The following is a 22,635-nucleotide window of genomic DNA, read 5'->3' on the forward strand; positions in this document are numbered from 1 at the left end:
ACACACCAGCAGTGGGAAGCCAGAGCACCCAGAGCTAAAGAACTGCAGACTGAGGCTGCCTCGATTCAACCAGCACTCAACATTCCAATTCAGTTCACGATTCACACAAACACAAAAGGCCAAAAGCATGAGAAACACAGCAGTGAGGAGAAGGTGAGCACCAACAGATGGGGACAGATTGCAAATGGAGGGAGCTCATAAATCACTGTAACAAGGCATGTGAGACCCAAAAAATACAGCAGCAGAGAGAAGACAGGCTGACAACAGTGTGCCAACAGACAGGAATAGATTACATAGGGCACAGCAATGAGGGAAATGGATCCCACACAAAATTCCTTCTGCTGGAAACCATTCAGTTAAGTCACTGGTCACAGGTACTATGAAAAAGGCTTCTGGACACGCAATAAAGGATTTTTCCTTTCTCCAGCATGTAGAAGGAAGAGTTAGAGGAGGGCAGGCCACAGAGAACAGTCTCTAAATGTGAAAGTGAAAGGAAAGTTGTGCCTGAAGTAATCCCAAGGCTAGAAAAAATGCTGCTGGAAATGAGGAGGTATTTCTGCTCTCACACACTTAGGGGGCAGCTGGTGTAGGGGTGTTGTGTGTGCCTATGCCTGTCCCTTCATCACAGTAACAGCTGGTGGGGCAAAATTCACCACCTTGCTGTACACACCAACCCAGCAGAACCTGACTGCACGTACCTAGCTGCACCAGGACTGAGCAGAGTCTGCTGCCTGTCCCTTGCTTTCAGTAAGCAGGTTTGTCTGTGTCAGCATTTCTCTTAGGAATGTTTTTCCTGGTTCATGGAAGTCAGACGGGATCTGTCAGTCAGCAGTTCTCCTTCCCAGTACCAGGCAGTCACTTTGCTGATCATTATGCTTTAAAATGATCCAAAGCTCATTATTAATGCACTGAGGCAGGAACTGCCAATCACAATCCACGTAACATAGCTGGGGATAGCAGTAACTGGTCCCAATTGCAGAAAACTGGGGCAGATGTGCTGGCAAACATCCAATTGCTTTTACCTGCACTTTGCTCCTTCCCTTGCACCTCCTCTGTCCTTTCCAGGCTGTTCCCATGACCACAGGAGTTAGAGAACACAGTGCTGTATTCCTTTTGTCCACCTGATCAGGAACACTCACTGCTGCATTAGTGACAATATCTGCTTCTTAGTTCAGCTTTCTGCTTTGCTTCCACAGAGATCAGCCCTTGTTCTGTGGAAGCTGGGTTATGCCAGCCACTGGCTTTGGACACCATTGCGTGGTACGGCCAGCCACTGGCTTGGGACACCATTCTGCATTGCCAAAACAATCCCATATCAACTGGACTTTTAGCATCATGGAACCCTCATAAGTGCTTATTCTTGGTGCACAGCAAACCAGTGGCATGTTTTTGGACCGTTAGCCAGAGGTGAAAAAAGCAAATACCTGGAGAGGTCAGAGTAGAAACCCTCTAGCTTTGCCCCTCCATCAGCAATCCTCCAATGAGTAGCATCAGCATGGAGGGCAGGTAGAGTTTACCCTCGCTCTTGAAGGTGTTACTCTGGCAGTTAGCAACTACTGGAGAGTTCTCAGTCCCATGTAGATAACCCTGAGCAACCCTGGAGCAGCCATGCTTACACAGCAAACACAGGGCACGCTCCCCACCCTCTGTTGTCAGACAAACTGCACTTGTACTTTCTGGGCAAACAGCTTTATTACAGTAAGGAAGAAAGCTTTCCACATCTCAGGCTCCACCTTCAGCTCTTCGAGTCCACACAGCAAGGGCAGCACTCCTTGGAGAAAGGAGAGTAAACCTGAGCACCAGCAACCCTGGGACAGGGAGATGTCCAGGCCCTCCAGCAGCTCCATTGCCCTTCTCTGGCCCCACTCTAGCACCATAATGTCTCTCTTGTAGTGAGGGGTCCAAAGCACACAGTCGTATTCTCACAAGTGGAAATCAGCCCAGCAGTTGGTTGCCAGCTGGGGAAGAGATTGGAGGATGGGAGGTGTAAATCTAGCCCAGAGCATCAAACAGTTTACTCCCCATGCTGCCTGGAAATGGAAATGCTCACTTTGCTGAACTGAGGCTCCGTGGCAGGACCATTATTGAAGACAATATTGCTGAAGATGAGGGAGGATTGAGGGAGGCAGGGTCCAACATGCTCTGGGGCTGTCACGCCATGAGGTCAATCCAGAGGTCAGTAGGCTTTCTAGCTGAAGCCTGGACTCATAAGCAGAGCTGATATGCTCTCAGTGAACCGCCTGAGGTTACATCTTGACTCTAGATGAGCTTGTAATATGGTGTTTTGCCAGCAAAAGAGCCTGCTGAGCTCCTTCTGAATGGAGAAAGGTGGTATGCAAAGGTGTTGGTATCTGGGCCAAGAGAAGAGCAGAGAAATGGCAGTGACATCTGGCACTTGGAGGCAATGTCGACCTCCACCTTCAGCAGCAACAACAAAAACAATACCTTGAGCCCTGTTAGACAAGGGAAAAGAGGGAAACAACGTGCTAATCCCCACATCCAGCACCTCTGGAATGATACCCATAGTGCCAAAAGCCCAGGGAGCACAAAACACCCCTGGGATTCTGTAGGCAGGTCCTGGCAGGAGTTTTTCTTTTCCCTGACAGCTGAAGTACTGCACAATTACTGATTTTATGACATAGAAAAATTGATGACAAAGTCCTTCAGTAAAGAACACGTGATCAGCCTTTGTTGATCAGTGACAAGGACAATGGTGGTACATACCAGCTGCTGGTGCTGGAGCAGAGCCAAGCCCTGAAATGAGCTCTTGGATACCAAATGAAGCACGGTCAGGGTGACTTGTCCTGCCTTACACCCTGCAATTGGCATCAAACTCTTAACACCCTAAATGGAACAGCCAAAGAGTCAGTGCTGGCTTATTCACCTACCAAGAGAAGAGCACTGGGTTGTGTAACTCAGTTGCTCCCATGAGACATATGTCAATCCATCCCCCAGATCCTAAGTGATACTTCAAGGTCTCACAAAAGTGTTGAATTAGCTGCAGTCTCTTCTGGCTTTAAGCAGTGGATTCAGACAAGCAGGACAGGCAACCTCATCCTCCTGCATTCCAGCTTTCCCCCTGAGCAGAATGATGGGCTCCATGTCAGCAAAGCAGCTTGGACTCCCCCTTTTTTTGGGGCGAGGGAGAGGGGAGGGTGGGTGCAGGCCTTTTTCCATCCTAGGTGTCATGGTCCAAGCCCAGTCGGCAACCCGGAACCATGCAGCCGCTCACTAACTCCCCCTGCTCCCAGAGGGATGGGGAAGAGAATTGGAGGAATGTGACTCCCATGGGTTGAGATAACAGCAGTTCAGTAACTAAGGTATAATACAAACCACTGCTGCTACCAATAATAATGATAAGGGAAATAACAAGGGGAGAGGACACAGCCGCTCACCACCCGCAGACCGATACCCAGCCCAACCCGAGGAGCGATCTGGGCCTTCCGGGTAACTCGCCCCAGTTTCTATACTGGGCATGACGTGCTGTGGTATGGAATAGCCCTTTGGCCAGTTTGGGTCAGGTGTCCTGTCTCTGCTTCCTCCTGGCTTCCCCTCCTCCCTGGCAGACCATGAGACTAAGAAAGTCCTTGGTCAGAGTAAACATTACTGAGCAACAACTAAAAACATTGGTGTTATCAGTGTTGTTCCCAAACTGAAAGTCAAAAACACAGCACTGCACCAGCTACTAAGAAGGACAAAAAATGACTGCTGTAGCTGAACCCAGGACACTAGGTCACTGTCATTTGTCACTGCATCTATGTGAGACATGTTGACCATCACTTCTGCAGCTGGGAGGGAGCTCTCAGGCTGAGGATGCTCACGGCCCTCTGTAGTGATCATTCTTGTCATAATCTTCTTCCTCCTCCTCCTCCTTCAGATCTTGGTCATTCTCATCATCACTATCTACTGCATTGTCCTCGATCACTTCAACTGTTTCTCCAGCTTCTGGATCCACACTTGTCTTAAACCACACAGCTTTGTAGCCATCATCTGCCACATGCCTGTCTGTCTTGAGGATAGACTTCACCTCTTTCTTAGGTTCAGTGTCTCCCACTTCTTCCTCTTTCTCTTCCTGGTCAAAGGTAATAGTAGAAGCTACAAAAGCCTTTGGGGGGCTGTTAATTTCTTCTGCATTGGAAGAGGGCAAGGGAAGTGCTGGTTGCTTTAGTACATGTGTCATTGACTGGACACTGCCGTTCTCCGATGCCTCATGCTGTTTGGTGCTCACATCTGGGAGTGTCTCTTGCTTGTAGCTTTGGTTCTGGGAACCCCTAGAGATTTCCTTCGAGAGCTGTAGGAGGAGAGACACCTTGTGATTGTAGTGAAAGGAGAAGACACAGGGGAAAAAGGCGTGGCCAAAGTGACTGAGCTACTACTGCTTGTTTTGCAGTTAGACCTGTTTGAAGCCTGGGAGAGATACAGCTCCCTGGAACAGCTATTTTCTACTGACTCCATTTCTGGATTATTTTTCAGATAAGCACAGGCATGTTTTCCAGGAGGGCTGAGCACCAGCAATGTGTATTGGGTTGTACCCATCCACTTTGGGTATTACCCTGGAGTGTGATTTACCTCACTCAGGGTGAGGTATGAGGTATTCACCTGAGCTATGTGCTCTGGCCTCATTTTGTAGTCAGTGGGATCTAAGGCTTCTGACAGTCCTATCCTAAGGCAGAGACCAACCAACACCTGGTCCTCAACTTCAAAGCAACCAGTCTGCCATGGACTTGAGAGCACCAAAAGGAAACAGCTCAGCTACAGACAACTGTCTAAACCGAGGCTTTAGCACAGGGTATGAAGAGACCTTTATCTCCTTTGACCACAGAGGGAGGATGGATAGTGATTTATACCATAGACACAGGTTTTTCAGAGACTGCCTCTGACATGTGTCACATTCATCCTAAATTTTGTGCTCCATGGAGCTGTGGTCCTTACCTTGCCATGTCTGCTCACCATCTACCATACAGCTCCAGCCTTTGGGGCCAGAAAAGAACAACAGCAAACCCCACCTTTGCAAACAGTGTCTCAGGAGCAATTCATCACCTTCACAGAGACATGTGTAGTATTTGGACAGCCCATCCCAACTTTAAAACCTCCTCAGATTCTAATTCCTAACTCAACTTCAGGTACCAACAAGGCACTTACCTTTTTCCTTATGAGGTATTTGACTGGTTTTCTGTACTGTTTATATATCATCACTCCAAGGAAGACTAAGGCAAGTAATAGCAGTGCTGCTAATGTACCACCTAAGATAGCCATATCCTGAGCAGTGTATGCCTTATCAGAGGAGGTTACAGCTCCAGCTACAAGAAAAACAAACCAGTGTTACAAAGCCTAAAAATGGCACTTTTTATGGAAGCTTTAACACAACATTCCATTGTGTGAGAAGCTCCAACCAATTTTGGAAGGGCAAAGCAGCATCCTGTGCTGCTGAAAGTGACAGGAATATATTTAGTATCACAGAAAGCCATTTGTTTGCTGTCCTAAAAGCAGGGGGTTTGTTTTTAAGGTGACCACCCACAGAATATTGTAACTTCCAGTAAGTTACATGAAGTGGAAATAGCATTCATTCACAGGACTTCCCCTCCCTGCCCCCCTCCCCTGATTTAACCAAGTTAATATTTACATGACAGTATAAGGCCAGCAGATGCTACATGAAGTAAGGCTACTTAGGTCTTTTACTTTCCCACCTCACCCATGTACACCAGAATGCAAAGTGAGGTTTATAACATGTGTGAAAATGAAAAGCTTCCTTTAATCCAAAGCATTAGCTCTGATACTGATGAGCACATTAAAATAAGAAATAAACAAGCATAAAGAGCAGGAAAAGCATTAGAAGGTCCCCAGCACAGGAAACCTTTCCCTGCCTTTCTGTAGATGTACAATATACAGCAGCCTTCTCAGGAGCAGCTTGTGCTTTCAGCCACCAGGCAGTGCAAGCAGATCTGTATAGAGATCAACATTACAGTGGAAAGACAGTAACCTCCTCAGGGTTAAACAGCTTTGGTGGTGGTGGTTTCTTCATATTTACATTTTCCAGCTTCACTTTATAGTGTAAATAAGTCTCTAAAGTTTAATGATTAATGAATCACGGTTTTGTTCTCATGCTGATCTGTTTGTGACAGTGGACTTTGAGTATTCCTTCCACATCTGACTGCACTCTCAGTTTATCTTTAAAAGAGTTGGTGATGGTTTAGGACCTATGCTGAGAGCATATCATATCTCCTGGAGAGCCACAGCCTGTGAAGCTGACATGGAGCTCCACCACCCTTAACTCCTGTGCTGTGCAGCACATGGTGCCTCTGTGAGAGCTGGCTCACCTTGGGAATGACTTACCTCGAGATCCATGTGAGCTTTGCTCTAACAAACCAGAGGCCAATGAACAGTTATTACTTTCCAGAAGGAGGGCATATTAAAAACAACTCTGGTTTCTCCCTGGATATCTGGATACTCAGTAAAGCACTCTCCAACCTGTTCATAGAATGGTTTGGGTTGGAAAGAACCTCAAGATCATTCAGTTCCAACCCTCTGCCATGGGCAGGGACACCTCACACTAGAGCAAGGCTGTGTCCAGCCTGGCCTTGAACACTGCCAGGGATGGAGCATTGTTGGATGCACATTCCTTAGCACCACCTTTTAGTGTCCAGGGTTAAATATCCTGCAGATTGGTCAGGAAAACGGTGATCTCAGCTCAGCTTAGGCCATTCCTGGATGTTGGCTATAGTATAAAGCACAATTCCTCCCACAGGAATGGCTCACAGGAGCCATTCGGTGGAACTTCAGTCTACTTTTTTGCATAGTTACCAGCATCATTTTGTGTGGTTTAAATAAGAAGGGCAACATTTAAAAGTTGCATAGAAGTGTTGGTACATCTGTTGGGAGCCTTTGTATCTCCATGCACTGACACCTGAACTAGCTTTCTGCTGAGCTGGGCTGTGCCCTTAGATTGGGTCTAGGTATTTTTACACAGCCAGTGGTTTTAGCTGTGAAGTGAAAGATTCACATCTAGGCCACCCACATTTTTATCCTTCAGAAATCCCCATGATGGTGATAAGAGGGTGATGTAATGGGAGAGCCTAGCTGGGAACTTCAATCATACATCATCATGTATAAACAAATGGAGTCTGGGCATTATCTGCCCATCCTGATGTGAAAATGCATGATATTGGTTCATCTTAATCCAAAGCATAAGAAGTTCAAATCTAACTTAGTTAATAGGTCTTAATTTATAAGACCTATTTAAGAACCATTTCAAAGTAGTAGGGAAGTGAGAAAGATTTTTACACCAACAAAGCCAAATGGTAGCTGGAGGGTTGTGTATGTAAGCCTCATGTCTCTCCTATTTCTCATGGGTGATTTCTCCTGCTAAGACCTTAAAATCTGGCAGTATAAAACTTGACTTGACCTGAGCCTGAGCTCATGAGGAAGCCTGGCTTTGTGGGGGTGTGCCACCTTCTGCCTGCTTTGTATAGATGGGAAATAACATTGCAGCTTTCTCTGGATTTGGCTAAAAAGGAGCAATGATGCACTAAGGTGTCAGGGCAACCCTCCAGTGCCATGATGACACATCATGTGTTCTTTCTGACCCACAGAACAGCAGGAGGTAATCCCAGATTTAGCTTTGGAACAACAGGAAAAAAACACTGCAGTACACAGAGCTACCTAAAGTCTCAGAAGGCTGTTTAAGGCATGTGGTGACCACATCGTAAGGATGATATTTGACTATTTTCCTTCTTGTAGCCACTGTAGAACCTCCTGTAGGTATGGGGTTGGCCTCAGCCCAGGTCCACAGACTTTGGTGGGTGACCTGTCATTGTCAGTTTGCCAACAGAAGTAGAAAAGACTCCCCAGTCATCTCCACAAAGCAGAAACCAAAGAGACACTCAGCCTACCTGTGGCACGCACAACCTCCACCACAATCACAGTGCTTGCCTCCTGCAAGCTCACAGTGTCTTTTCCAACAGCCTGTGTGAACATGGGAAAGACAGAGCTTAGGGACTTCCTACATCTCCAGCTCAATCCCAAGGTACATGGTGGGCCCTTTGTGGACAATATAACTTGTCCATCTCCTCACCACACTACCCCTCCCCTCCATGACCCTAGCAAGATATGAAGAAAGCTGTCCTACCTCAATGGTTACAGTTTCTGGGGACTGCAGTACCGCATTTGTCAGGATGAATCCATCTCTGGTTGCAATGAAATCAGTACTGTTTTTTATGTAGTACTCAATATTTGGGTTGACTTTCTGAAAAGCCAGAAGAGTGAATGATTAAACCACAGTTTGTGCTTTGGGGGCATCTTCATAACAGCCCTTTGCAGGACTTGTCAAACACACCTGAAGTATGAGGAACGGTATAGAGTAGAAAATAAATCTAGACTGAGGAGGTGAGAAAAGCTGAACTCAAACATGTTCACCCTTGAATTCAGCTCCTTAGAGTCCAATAATGCATCCTAAAAGTATTGCCTCCAAAACAACCCCAAGTCTCACCCACCTTTTGCTGGTACCTTTAGCATTTACCCAAGCAAAACACATCTGTGCATGGGACCATGTCAAGCTGATCAGTTCTGCCTTTAAAACAGTGCCAAAGGGGGATGTACATGGAGAATAATAGCCGTGCTGAAGGATGCACAGTTTCTTCCTTTGGGTCTAGGCTGTTAGACCTCTACTAAACCCCAGTTATGTTATGGAAGCCTTTGCAGCAGTAAAACCAGCACTTTTTGTTTTTACTCGGTGGGATGGGAATGGCTGATCAGGAAGTCTCTTCCCATCCCTTCTCCCAGTGCATTGTTAAAGAATGGCTCTCTCCAAAGGAGACTTTAAAGGGAGAAGGTTACAATTCCCAGCCCAGGATTGCAGGTCCTTCCTAGTCTGCTGTCTTTGGGCTGGCTTCTCCTCCCAGGCCAGTCCACAGGTAACTCTGCTTGTCCTGGCTGGGAGAACACCTCCTCCTGCGATCCTGCCACAACAAACTCTTATAGGAAATGCTTCACCCAGTCCTCCTTCAGACCTGGACCCATTCCCAGTATTGGCTGGCACTGGGCTCTACTCAGTGTGCTGTTTTGCAGTGGATCAGCTCACCTATGTGAATCTGGGGGTTTAGAATAGAGTGCTCCAGCAGCTCCTCCACATTACACCAGAAGCAGTTCTGATACATGTGTAATTCCCAGGGAAATGTAAGAGAGAACACAAGAGGAAAGGATGTGTTTTCCTCTCCCCACCTCCCCTTCCTCATGTTTTCTGATCCTAACCCTGAAGCAGCAAGAAAGAATGTGGTGCATTTTCAATTTCTTACATCAAGGAAGTCATCATCCACTGCTGTTATCATCAGGGGGCTTGAAGGATCACCAGCTTGGAAGACAAAGCTCCCTGCGGCCAGTCCAACAAACACTGTCCCACTGTAGGTCTTGTTCTCAAAGTATGGTGGATGCTCACTTTTATTGATGACCTTAATCTCTACACTGGCTATGGAGTATTTCTGGATGTTGTTGACCTGGGTGGCCTGGAGAGAAAGAGAGAGAGATGCTGCCCATTTCCTAGTAGTGATGAGACATAAAAGATAGGCTTGATCTGAAGTCCATTGCAACCCATGGGGTTCTGCCCATCGTTTCTAGTGAGCTAGGCCTGCCACAGGGGGCCTTAGGGAGTCCTTGTGTTTGGTATGTGTTGCATGGGGTGCTTTTCAGCTCAAACCTTTCCTCTTGAGCTGTAGCCAGAGGAGGAGCTTGTCTTTAGGATTATGTTAACCACTGTAACAGAAGCTCCAGTCATGCCTAAAGAAAGCCTTCCAGTCATGCTCCTCCACTTTCAGCTCAGCAGGATGCCCCTTGTTCAGTTAATTTGCTTTGATGCAGCAACCCACATATTGGGAAACTGCCTGTTAACTTCTGCAAGAGTAAGTTGATATAAGACACCAGTCAAATACTAGGGCCTTCCAAAAGAAGGGGTGTAACTGTGTGACTAAGGTAAGCAACTCCTGTGGCATCAAACCTGCTGCCTCCTCAAAAGCCAGCTTTGCTGGCCTCTTGGCTGCTGTGCCATCACACTTACCATCACCTGCAGGAGGAACCCATCTGGGGAAGTGGCTGCTTTGTTCATAGTCAGATTCCCTGTGTCTGCATCCACTGAGAATACTTTGTCTGTATCCCCTAAGGAAAATGGAAAAACTATTAAATCATCAGATACCTTCATAAAGTGACCTGGAGCTCATGGGCTTTCACATCTTAGTGACCATACCCCCAGGGCATCATGCAGCTTTCTGGCCTGGCTGCTCTGAGTGCTGGGACTGCTGGCCAGGGTTTCAGAGGGACTCAACAGACAAAAAGCACAAAGGAGATGCATGTGAACCCAACTAGATGAGGCAGAACAGCAACATTTTGCCTTTCCAGTGCCTAGGCCCAGCTATAATCAGCTTAAATTGTGCTAACTGCCCAGAGCCTCTGGTACAATTTGAGGACTGAACGTCTCCAGTTCCCTAACATGAACCCAAAGGGCATTTCAGGAGAGATAAGGGAAAAATTATTCCTATTTTAAAGGTGAGAAACCAAGCTACAGAGAGTAGTTGTGTGAAGATTAGTCTCAAACAGCTCTAGGTATCTAAAGGGAAAACATCTCTACCTGAACTTGTTACATATATTGTGAAGAGAAAGCAGCATCTTGGTGCATGATGTATCCAACTTTCTGTGAACACTGGCCTAACATGAGCTGCATTCCACTCTGGAAATGCTTACTTCTCTCTACAAATGGAGCCTAGACACAGAAACCTTCTTGGATTGTAAAGGGATGTAGGAGTAGAAATCAGCTTCCTACCTCTCTAATCTGTGTTTGAATCATGAATGCATTTATGTACGTTAAACTAAAAGCAACATTTTTAGTTCTCTGCCTCATTCTGAGCCACCATGGGCTGTATTTAGGCAGTCATCGAGGGGGTCTCCTGTGGGCAGGTACCGCAGGGGACACGTAAGCAATGCAGTCTGTGGAAGGTGACAACTTCTACTCACCACCAACAATACTATACACAATCCTCTCATTTATAGTGTAGTCAGGATCAATGGCGTGGATAGGCCCCGGTTCCAGGATGAGTGGTTCTGTCTGCAACAAGGCAAAGCATTACATAGCCCAGTGCAGCACCACAGCAGCACTGCAGCACCCTCCCAGCACAGCACGGCTCGGATGGTTTTGTCTGGGCAGAATGGCATTTACTGCTGGGAGAGGGCTGTAACCAGGCAAAGGGGGGACAGCCCAGAGCAAAGGGGTTTCCAGCACACCGAGATGTGCTGCAGGACAGGGACAAGCAGTGCTGCTTGGGGTGGGGAACCTCCACTTCCCAGGATGATGAAGGCTCCCTGTCATGCTGCATTGATGACTGAAGATCAGGATGAGCCCATGGAAGTTACTAGGCACTACCCACTGGGAACAGCATCTGGATACTGTTTGAGAACAGCACTAAGGATCTTTCCTGCTTACCGACACCTCGGATATATTGACCCTCCCAGTGTAGGGGCTGCTGATGCAGATGTTGTTGTCCGTGTTAATGAAGGTACAGGGTAGGAACCAGGGAGGTTTGGTGTCAGACTGTTCAATAAGTATATTTATAGTTGCAGTAGCTGTGTTGGTGGCGTCAGAGCTGTCCACAGGCCTGTCCTGTACCCAAAGGCAAAGCAGACTCATGAGATGCCCAAAGAAGAACCCATCTGCAAAAGCCAGTGACCCAGGGGCTTTTACCTGTTGTAACTCCAGTCTAAGGCTTAGCAGTTTAGTGACATTAGCTAAAGCAGTGAATTATCATCTCATTCTGCTGATGAGGTGGACTGAATACAAGTGTGCAGTTATGGAGGATGAAAGTTTACTCCAAATTCACCACCCCAGTATCCACCTTCTCCCCTGCCATCCCAGAGATCTCCCATTCAGACTTATCCTTCAGTTAAGAGCCACTGGGGCAAAGAAGGCACTTTGTTCCTCCTGAAGAACTTACCCGTGCATACAGCAGCAATGTTGTCAGTTTAAATTTGTCATAGTCCAATGCTCTTCTTAAATAAATTTCTGGGTTATTAAGTCCTTTTATGGCAAAATAATCTTCTGTGCCCTGGTGGGGGGAAAGGAAAATCCTTACTAGCAGAGTGAGTCACAGACATGATCAAAGTACTGCTCATTGCTGTGTTTGTCATCCCATTCAGACCTTCAATCCTGCGGACCAGGGTGAGCAGGCAGGGGTAGTGTGAGAATGCCAGATCCTGGCTTGTCATAGAATCACAGAAAGGTTTGGGTTGGAAAGGACCTTAAGATCATCCAGTCCCAACCCCTGCCACAGGCAGGGACACCTTCCACTAGAGCAGGTTGCTCCAAGCCCCTGTGTCCAACCTGGCCTTGAACACTGCCAGGGATGGGGCAGCCACAGCTTCTCTGGGCACCTTGTGCCAGCGCCTCAACACCCCCCCAAGGAAGAGCTTCTGCCTTGTATCTAACCTGAACTTCCCCTGGTTCAGTTTGAACCCATCACCCCTTGTCCTCACTCCAGTCCCTGATGAAGGTCCCTCTCCAGCATCCTTGTAGCCCCCTTCAGACACTGGAAGCTGCTCTGAGGTCTCCAAACAGCTTCTCTTCTCCAGGCTGAACAGCCCCTACTTTCTCAGCCTGTCTTACCAGAAAGGTTTGTTCAGACTCCTGTGAGTTTTCTTCTCCAAGACCCTCTGCTTGGCCTGCCTACCTGCTCAGCAGGCCATGGATGGCATTTTTTACCTCATTTATTTCCTACGCTCAATATATTGCCTTTGGTTTGGGTCCATGACAGCCAAGCAATCTCACATTCATGCACAGGACAGACGAAGGATGGCTCAGCCTCAGACCTAAGATCACTTGCCTTAGCCTAGAGCTTTGGAAGCCACTGCAAAGCCAAACTGAAATAACATACATTGCATTTTACGTTAGAATCATCCGCACTTGTTTTGGTTCTCCTTTAATCTTATGTCTTCACCAGAATTACCAAGCAAATCCCTAAAGAGCAAATAAACTCACTGAACTGGAACCTGGGAAAAGCAGAGTCTGCCTTTGGCTTTGCCAAAGACTTTTTGTGGGATCTTGGGCTGTTATCTCCACTCTGCGTGGACACAGTTGGCAAACAGGATGAGGACTCCTCCTTTCCCTATTCAACTCCGTACAACCCTCAACTCAGTGGGGTACAAAGGTCTCTACCCAGCATGTTTACAGAAAATCCCAACAACACTTTCCTGGATGATATGGCTCAGAACATCCCAGACAAAAGCTTATTCTGTGCAGTGGAATAAACATGGAAGCAGTAAAAGATTTCAATACTGAAATACTGAATGCTCGGATCTGCTAACCAAACCAACCTTTGGGTTTTGCAAGAGATGTACCTCTTCCAGAAGCTGTCAGAGAACTAAATACAATACAGTGACCTGAGCCTCCAAAATTGTGGTCTTCTGAATTAAACACAAATACTTTTCCAGAGCTACTATTTTCCCCTGCAGATGCTCACCTGCACTATTGTTGTGAGTTCATAGAAGATGGTGTCCTGGTCAGCATCAGTGGCACTTAACTCCTCACGGGCTATAATGGTTGCATTCACTTTTGTATCCTGGAAGAGAGTTGCTGTGGTTATTCTCTCTGTGAAATGGGCTGAAGACTTCTCCCAGCTAATGCTTCCTTAGCCTCACAGCACTGAGTTCCCTCTTCACTCCCATAAAATGCTTACCTCAGGAACAACTTGGGTGAGGTTGGTTTGCTTGAACACTGGAATGTTGTCATTCTCATTGAGAATGGTCACCAGAATTTCCAAGGAATAACTCTGTAGAAAGCGTAAAAAGAGAGTCAAAGACAAAAAATAAGACTGCTAGGGCTGATCCTTCTTTGCAGAGTGACCAGAGGGGATGGATTGGGTAAGGAGCACATCTGGACAGTGGCTGAATGGGGCTGGGGTTTTTAGTCAGCCCACACTGTGTGTGAGTTTGTTCCCACCCTTTCCCTATTCACAGAATCCCAGACTGGTTTGGGTTGGAAAGAACCTTAAGATCATTCAGTTCCAAGCCCCTGCCACGGGCAGGGACACCTTCCACTAGAGCAGGTTGCTCCAAGCCCCTGTGTCCAACCTGGCCTTGAACACTGCCAGGGATGGGGCAGCCACAGCTTCTCTGGGCACCCTGTGCCAGCGCCTCAGCACCCTCCCAGGGAAGAGCTTCCCAACACCCCTTGTCCTATCACAGAGCTTTGGGTGCTCTCTTTGACTGAGAGGAGTGTGTCCAAAGAAAAGGACATCTCATCCAGGCCTGTGGACTAAGAGGGGCAGAGGGAAGCACGTGCCGCCCTGCAGTAGCCCATAACAGGGCTGGGTGCTTGGAAGAGCACTCACCTCCACATCAGAGTTCGAACAGATCAGCGTCACCATCAGCACAGTGTTTTCCTGTATGTAAAACCAAAACCCAGTCAGTGTAGAAACAAGCCAAAATATACTGAACTCCTTCTAAAGTAAATGAGACAAGTACATGCATTGCTGGATCAGAAATGCTGCTGGGCTTTATCTTGCTCTCAGGAAAATCTGTCTTCCTCTTTCTTTCCTTTACAGCCATCCACCAATGCTGGGATCCTGTTTATGATGAAGTCAAAGCAAACCTATCTTCGAACCTCTCTCCCTGTGATTCCTGTAGATTCAGAAAAGCTACTGGCCATTTTCTAGGACTTCAGGTAAATCCAGATTTCTACTTGAAAGAAACAGGAATGTCCCACGCACACCACAGCCACCTGCAGGCTGTTCACTATCTGCTGCTCTCCACCCACATACACATAGGGGTTTACATTAGGGGAAAGACAGCTTAAGGATGCTTATGGCTGTGAACAGAGCACTCCAGGAAGGTAAATAATTTAGTAGTAACCTGACTGAACACACTGACATTTTAGGCTGCCTTTATGCTTCACACGAGTGCACCTCACTGCTTAGAGCTGTGTTTTCTACAGGCACACAGGGATCATTTTACAGGAGTGCTGGAGAGCTCTGAATGCTACAGTTGTCACATTTTTGGTTTTAAAACTCCCTCTTGCTTTAATTCAGACAGAGTCATTGAAGGAAGGTGACAGCAGGCACACCATGCTCTCCCTTCCTCCCTATTCTCTGCTTGTGGAAGGGTGACCTCCCAGGCAGTGAGCTCAAGCTCATCTGGTCCTTTGAAAATGGGTTATGAATCACTGGAAATCCAAGCCCCCAGGCTGAAACTCATTGCATCCCAGAATTAGCCATCTCATCCTTACAGCCTGCTAGCTAAAGGCTTACCTCGTAGTCCACTGTTTCAGCCAGCTGCAGCTCAGACCCCTGTATAGCGAAAAATTTGGCATCTTCGGAAGTAGGATCAATGGACACAGCGAAGCCTGGATCCACATGGATAGTGGCCAGCACATAGCCAGGAGGGTTATTTTCATAAACACTTGGTTCACTGTTACTAACAGAACACCCTGGAAAAAGACACAAATGAGAAAAAACTGCCTTTGTGACAGAGCTGGGTGAGACCTGAGGCCCCTCCGGTTCCTCTTGGGGAGAAGGTCATTGAGCAAAGCTGTCTCAGAGTTCCCCCCTGTAATGGTGGAACCTGCTGCCATGGAGTTATTCCCTTGTGGTCATGGATCTCCTGTGAGAGCTTACCTTGTTGCTGTGCTAAAACCTGTGTTATGAAGAGCAGCAGAAGGAGCACAGAAGTGAGGAGCCAGTGAGAAACAGCCATGTTGAGAAAAACCCCTCTGATGAAGCTGATCTCTCCCTGTTTCTCCCAGTGCCATCTGCTACATTCACTACTTCATGAAGGCAAAAAGCACTGCCTGGCTGGCGTGGCCTGCTGCAGTTCAACCTTTGCCTCTTTGCCTCATTAGATGACTTATTGAGAGCCATTTACCACTCATGGAACATGGTGACGCATAGATTTCTGTTTCTGCTGTGTTCCTGGGTCTTACCTGCCCTAAACTCCCTGTAGCAACAGGACGTATTTGAAGCATTCCAGAATTCAGAGCCAAGCCCCCTGAGATGAGCACGAGGGAGGGCAAGGGCTGACTCTCAAGAAGCTCCCTGCATACTCCAGCCTGCTGCAGTGGGGAGGAAGTGGACAAACACCCTTGTTCTCAGCTCACCCACAGTGTAGGAGAAAAGACACAGCTGATCTCACTGCTCCTTTTAACATCCCAATTGATTTCAGAAAGTTCTCACATGCTGCATTTTAGCCAGATGGTCATTAGTGGCTTAACAAAATAAAGGCTGTCAACACTCCTTCTGAAAGGTCTCTTTCCTATGGACCAAAATAGATAAACGTCAAGGTCCTTGAGAAGAGTGTTTCAGCACCACAGCAAGGGAATGGGTGCTTAGGTGAACACTTGAGACAAACTGGCTCCTTTGGAGGTGTCAGGTACATCATACATGGTGAAAACTGATGGTACAGGACAGAGGAGCAATTCTGCAGTGGGCACACTTGATTGCAGCTGAAGATGCCTTATTTTAGAGCTGCTCTTCAAAATCATTGTGTCTCTGTTGTGTAGTTCTCAGTACAGAGAAACTGAACATGACCCAGCTTCAGTGTGCGCTTGAGCCCAGAAACCCCCCGTGTGCTGGGCTGCACCCCCAGAGCGTGAGGGGAAGGTTGAGGGAGGGGATCTTGCCCCTCTATTCTGCTCTCGTGAGACCCCACTTGCAGCACCGTGTGCAGTGCTGGTGTCCCCACATCAGAAGGACATGGAGCTGTTGGAGTGAGGCTAGAGGAGGCCACAAGGATGAGCAGGGGCTGGAGCACCTCTCCTATGGAGACAGGCTGAGAACATCGGGGCTGTTCAGCCTGGAGAAGAGAAGCTGCTGGAGACCTCAGAGCAGCTTCCAGTGTCTGAAGGGGGCTACAAGGATGCTGCCGAGGGACCTTCGTCAGGGACTGTAATGATCGGACAAGGGGTGATGGGTTCAAACTGAAACAGGGGAAGTTCAGGTTGGAGATAAGGCAGAAGCTCTTCCCTGTGAGGGTGCTGAGGCGCTGGCAGAGGGTGCCCAGAGAAGCTGTGGCTGCCCCATCCCTGGCAGTGTTCAAAGCCAGGTTGGACACAGGGGCTTGGGTGACATGGTCTGGTGTGAGGCATCACCGGACCCCCATGGCAGGGGGGTGGAAGTAGATGATCTTAAGGTCCTTTCCAACCCAAACCATTCTATGATTCTATACATTTCTTTGCAGCAGACTCTAGCACCTGGATGAGTTTCTGCTAAATGGAGGCCCTGATATTGGCCCCTTTGTACAGTTGGGCTGTGGGCAGTTCTGACTCCCAGCCATGGAAGGTATGGCCAGGGACTCCAGCTGAGCCCAACAGGGTTTATGTGAGGAAAGCCTGGCAAAACACCTCTTCCCTCACATCCGACATTCCTAATGGTCCAACACCAAACCCTTATTCCTGCTTCCCAAAGAGCAGCCAAAGCACAGGAGTAGCTGACAAATCTTTATTTGACTTCAGAAGCAGGCAGATGCTACCACAGAGTGGAAGTGATGTGCTTCATTCAGGCTCCATCTACTGACAGCACTTCACACTGACATCTATTGCACTCCTCATAATCAAAGAGGGTTTATTGGGGTTTGGCAGCTTTCCAGATTATTTATTTCTTTATTTACTTGCTGATCTCCAGGGTTTTTCCTAAGCAAATCCGGTAGCTTCCGTGTTTATTTCAAGGCTATATACATGCAAAAATGTCTCCTTGGCTGTTTCTTCACCCTCAGTCGAAACCCTCTGTGTCTTCCTTCATGTCTGCAGCCAGATGCTTTAAGATGGGGCAAATGTACTGGCTGGTAACTGCAGCAGCTTCCCTGGCATCATCCTCTGGGTGGCTGTTGGAAGGGAACAGGAGGTGTGACAAGGCCACCTTGTCATGTTCAAAGATGACTCCAAGCAGCAGATGTATGATAGAGGGGCTACCTGCAGCCAGACACCCCATGAATGCACAGGTTGGTGCTACCATCCCCATTTTTGTGGGCTACATGGGCAAGAGCTCCTAAGGGCCAGCTTATTCCTCCTGATTTTCGTGATTTCACAGTGAGATGTCTCACCGAAAATGGCTGGTCACTAGGAAGAGACAACATCCAGATGCTGGGACAGCCCATCCTGAGGTGTGTGTTTGAATCAATAACCGAATGAAGACAGGGTAGCAAAGGCTTTCCATTTTAACTGCTAGATCAAGTTTCCTCATGGGATGAACTATTGTTTCAGTCCAGGATGGTTAGAAAAAGATACTATTTAATTTTCCTGGGATTATTATTTTTAATAACTGGCTTTTACATAGCACTTCTCTGTAACTCTCAATGCCAGCTTTGCTTTAGGGAAGGCAAAACTGAGTGCCAGGTGTGCTTGGCACATAGTAATAGAGATTACCATGAAAGTAGGCATGGAAAACAATTGAGATTATATACAACCACATGTCACCTTGCAGTTCAACTACAGCATTTGCTTTTCCAGCTCTGCAAACCATCCCTGGGAGTGTGGTTGTGTGCAGAGTGACAGGAGGGACCAAACTGTGTGATGGAGGCTGCAATTCAGCAATGACAGTCCCTCAGACCGTGCCTCACAAGCTGATGGGGAATGAGGCAGAAGTGATTTTAACATATGGACAATTTAATAAATCTTCCACCCTTCCCCTTTTTAAAGATATTTTGGAGGATATTTTTGAAGATCTATTTTAGTTGGAACAATTGCAGAGGAGGCCACAAAGATGAGCAGGGGCTGGAGCAGCTCCCGTATGGAGACGAGCTGATAACACTGGGGCTGTTCAGCCTGGAGAAGGGAAGCTGCTGGAGACCTCAGAGCAGCTTCCAGTGTCTGAAGGGAGCCTACAAGGATGCTACAGAGGGACCTTCATCAGGGACTGGAGTGATGGGACAAGGGGTGATGGGTTCAAACTGAAACAGGGGAAGTTCAGGTTAGAGATGAGGCAGAAGTTCTTCCCTGTGAGGGTGTTGAGGCGCTGGCACAGGGTGCCCAGAGAAGCTGTGGCTGCCCCATCCCTGGCAGTGTTCAAGGCCAGGTTGGACACAGGGGCTTGGAGCAACCTGCTCTAGTGGAAGGTGTCCCTGCCCGTGGCGGGGGCTTAGAACTGGATGATCTTAAGGTCCTTTCCAACTCAAACCACTCTATGATTCTATGGTATCAGCTGAGCCCTTCAGATCATTAACAGACTTTGGTGCTTCGGGGCAAACCCTGGGCATTTACAAGTTACTAAAAGTCTTCTTTCAGCCTCAATACTGTGACAAGCAGGGCCACAGAGGTGACAAACCTGTCCTACCTACCTGGTGTTTAGAAAGCTCTGGTACAACCTCATAAAGCAGAGTTCCTCCTTGCTGTTTTCATCTTCTCTCTCCTGCACGTATGTGTTGACTGGGCCTGGAGGGCTGGTTTAGATAAAGAAAACCATTAATCATAGAATCACAGACTGGTTTAGGTTGGAAAGGACCTTAAGACCATCCAGTTCCAACACCCTCCATGGGCAACGACACCTCACACTAGGCCAGGTAGTGTAAGCAGCACAGCTGTAAAGCAGCACTGCTCTGGAAGCCAGGTTCACCCCACAGCACCCCAGTCATGGTCCCATCTCTATTAACCTGCTGTCACCAGTGCTGTGCAGGAAGAAGAAGAAGTGTCCTCTTCAAATTAGGCTCTGATGCTTTCTGGCTGGCAAATGGACAGGTTTTAATATGCACTTGCTCTCTGCCTCATTACCCAGTTACTGGCACGTCTTTCCACCCATAGATGTATATACCTTTTCCAAGCATTTGGAAATGAAAACTCTCCTGCATCTGCCAGGACTTTGTTAGTCATACATGCCACAGAAAATATCAAAGCACATGGAACAGATGGGAAGGAATCAATGTGCTGTCTGTGCCTTGAAGGAAGGACCATGCTTGAAGGAAATCTCTGCAGGCAGTGTTGACCCTTCATAACATACCAGCATCAAGGGCAGCAGCAGCTGGGGGTTATATCACAGTGCTCCACATATTATAACTGGTGATGCGTTCACGTACGTGGCTTCAGTGGGAGCAGTGGCCCCATATTTCATCTGGATAAAAGGCCACATATTCGCCATATATATATGATTATACCTAAAGTCTGCCCAGTTGGGCAGTCAGAGCTGCGGGGGGGATGACTGTGTCAGTTCTGGGCCCCTCATGACAAGAGAGACATTGAGGTGCTGGAGCGGGGCCAGAGAAGGGCACCGGAGCTGGAGCAGGGCCTGGAGCACAAGTGTGATGGGGAAGGGCTGAGGGACCTGGGGGTTTAGTGTGGAGAAGAGAAGGCTCAGGGGGGCCCTGGTCGCTCTCTGCAACTGCCTGACAGGAGGATGGAGCCAGGAGGGGGCTGGTCTCTGCTCCCAAGGAACAAGGGATGGGACAAGAGGAAACAGCCTCCAGCAGCACCAGGGCAGGTTTAGAGTAGAGATTAGGAACATGGCCCAAGCTCTTTCCCATTCCCAGGAAGCAGAGCTCTTACCTGCGCTTGCGGCCCATCAGGTTTTGGATGAATTTCTGGACCTGAGCATTTCCTCTCATCTTGCTGTACTCACTGGTGAACAGTCCATCTGAGTGCCTCTGGGACCTGGGAACATGCAGTACAACGCCTGTTCCTCTCAGCCATGTGATGTGGAGCTCATCATCACAAGACAGAAGAACCTCTCTCTTCCCACCATCAAGGTGTCCTGTATCCATCCCTCCCCTTCTCCTCTCTTGTCTCATCTTGAGCATCTTTTGGATGAAACCAGTGCTCAGGCTGGCTCTGGAGCTGAAGACAGCTCAGCCCCATGGATACCCCCCTCACTGCTGGGATCCTATCTCTCCCTGGAGACTTTCAGACCCCAGGAGGGTGGAGGGTGGCTTTGGCTGGTCCTTACCTCTCCTTGAGGCCCATCAGGTGCTTGACCAGCTGCCGCACAAAGGCATTGCCATTCATCTTGCTGAGCTCACTGTGGAAGAGCCCATCAGCATGTCTCTCAGTCCTGGGTGGTCAGGAGAGGAAGAATGGTGAAAAGGAATGGTTTTAGGACCAGAGAAAAATGGGATTTAAAACTGTTCCCACAAGGAAAGAGGGTCCCAAGCAAAGATGGGCAAGAATTTGTCAAAGCTTCACACAAAAGAAGGGGGCAAATCTTATAGGAACTCATATCTTTGTTCATCATCACGCAGAGAAACTACCTGCACTTGCTTCCTTCTAATGTGATCACCTTAACATAAGGATATGGGAATGGGAGGTTAATACTGATTCAGCACAAAAGAGCAGGAGAAGAGTCTGGAGAAGCAGTAAATTAAACACCCAACTACACAACCCTTGAGGAACAGGTAGATAATGGTGGTGGTACCAAAGCCCAGCACCCACAGTGACTGAGTGACAAGGCGTTAAAAGCAGTGCTCAAAGCCCCTTGCTGTGGCCGTGGAAGGGCTGCAGAGGGAACCTCAGCTCTGTCCTCTGACAGCCCAGCTCCTCTAGTCCTCTGTGCTCTGTCCCTGCACAAGAGGGAGAAGGGACAACCCTCCCAGGTCTTACACGCAGGAGTGTGAACTGGTGAGCTGACAAGTTGACTGGTTTTGGTTTATGTTTCATGGGAATAAGCTGTTTGAAACAGAAACTTCCACCTCTATCAGCCTGTGTAAGTACCTAGCAGGAAAACAGGCTCAAAAGTGTCTTTTTTACTGTAGTTTGGTCTGTTTGGGGCCCTGATTTTCTCTCCCAAACAAGTTAATGTTTCTGTTCTTAAGCAAGACAAAACGTTCACAACATTTGCTCTCATTTAACTAAATCAATTTAGGGAAGAAAAAACCCAGCAGCCAAGCAGATGCAAGTTATTGAGGGAAGATAAAAGGCTGACTTTATAGCTCACAGGCTCTTTGAAGAAGCCATGGAGAAAAGGGAAGCAGAGGCACAGGGAATGCTTACCTCTCCCAGGATGGAAGAGATGCTGAGAAGTGTGAGAGCACAATCATGGGAATAATCAGTTGCCACAGACCAGTCATCACGGAAACCATGTTCTCTCCTGAATTAAACCACAAGCTTTTATGAGCAGCAGCAATGACCTTGCTCTTTGTCTGATATAGTCCACATGCCACACAGAAGCCCTGGCTCTGTATATAACACCACTACATATTAGGCAGGAATTCCTGCCAGCAAAGGTTGTATTATTTAAATACAAACGAGAAACAGTTCAAATCATTCATGTTGTCAGCTCATTGGAAGTTGGTTGTAGTTGTTATCCCAGCACTGTGCTATCCTGGAGCATAGGTCTGAGGGTGGCTGTGTGAGATGATGGATGTGCTGGAGTTTCGCTCCATACAGGGAGGTATGGTGTGAGTTAATCCATCAGCAGCACAACACCACGGAATAAACCCCATTCTACTAGAAGTCTCGGAGAGCTGAGCCTTCAGGGAGAGGATTTAAAGCCCCTACATCCCACACAGTTATTAATATACTTAGAGGATGCTCAGGAGAAACCTATTTGGGGTTTTTCAGACCAAAACAAATGGCATGTACCAACTAAAAGTTCATGTCCACACAGGGGAAGGGGAGAGCTCTGTGTGTGCCTGTATCTGTCTATGCTCTAATCTTTCAAGAAGGAAAAGAGAAATAACCCACATTTACAGTAGCAG

General features: G+C 47.7%; 2 protein-coding genes across 2 annotated transcripts; both read right to left on the reverse strand.

Annotated features, from left to right (window-relative positions):
* Positions 1 to 3,720: 3,720 nt before the first annotated feature.
* On the reverse strand, positions 3,721 to 15,720 carry CDHR5 (cadherin-related family member 5; the record flags this gene model as incomplete). The annotated part of the gene is given in 15 exon segments (XM_010013100.1): positions 3,721 to 3,805; positions 3,807 to 4,291; positions 5,143 to 5,294; positions 7,890 to 7,962; positions 8,126 to 8,242; positions 9,291 to 9,497; positions 10,046 to 10,143; positions 10,996 to 11,086; positions 11,462 to 11,638; positions 11,970 to 12,080; positions 13,491 to 13,589; positions 13,707 to 13,799; positions 14,361 to 14,411; positions 15,276 to 15,454; positions 15,642 to 15,720. Coding segments are annotated over 15 exon segments (2,097 nt in total), but the record flags the coding sequence as incomplete, so codon positions are not given.
* A 2,009-nt stretch (positions 15,721 to 17,729) lies between these two features.
* Positions 17,730 to 22,020, reverse strand: LOC104404629 (glucagon family neuropeptides-like). The gene is made up of 5 exons (XM_010013101.1): positions 21,929 to 22,020; positions 20,889 to 20,993; positions 20,492 to 20,596; positions 19,294 to 19,395; positions 17,730 to 17,841 (listed from the first exon to the last, which is right to left on the reverse strand). Exons 1-5 carry the CDS (start codon positions 22,015 to 22,017, stop codon positions 17,730 to 17,732), a joined length of 513 nt encoding a protein of 170 aa, XP_010011403.1. The 5' UTR covers positions 22,018 to 22,020.
* Positions 22,021 to 22,635: the final 615 nt, after the last annotated feature.

The sequence above is a fragment of the Nestor notabilis genome, unplaced genomic scaffold, assembly GCF_000696875.1.
Source record: "Nestor notabilis isolate BGI_N333 unplaced genomic scaffold, ASM69687v1 scaffold22464, whole genome shotgun sequence".
Classification (NCBI taxonomy): Eukaryota; Metazoa; Chordata; class Aves; order Psittaciformes; family Psittacidae; genus Nestor; species Nestor notabilis.

Bases quoted from the DNA above. Each gene is read 5' to 3' on its own strand.
- LOC104404629 (XM_010013101.1), bottom strand. From the start codon at position 22,017: ATGGTTTCCGTGATGACTGGTCTGTGGCAACTGATTATTCCCATGATT. The intron at 20,994-21,928 runs GTAAGCATTCCC...CTGACCACCCAG, and splicing joins TCTCTTCCATCCTGGGAGAG to GACTGAGAGACATGCTGATG. The intron at 20,597-20,888 runs GTAAGGACCAGC...GCATGTTCCCAG, and splicing joins CTGATGGGCCTCAAGGAGAG to GTCCCAGAGGCACTCAGATG.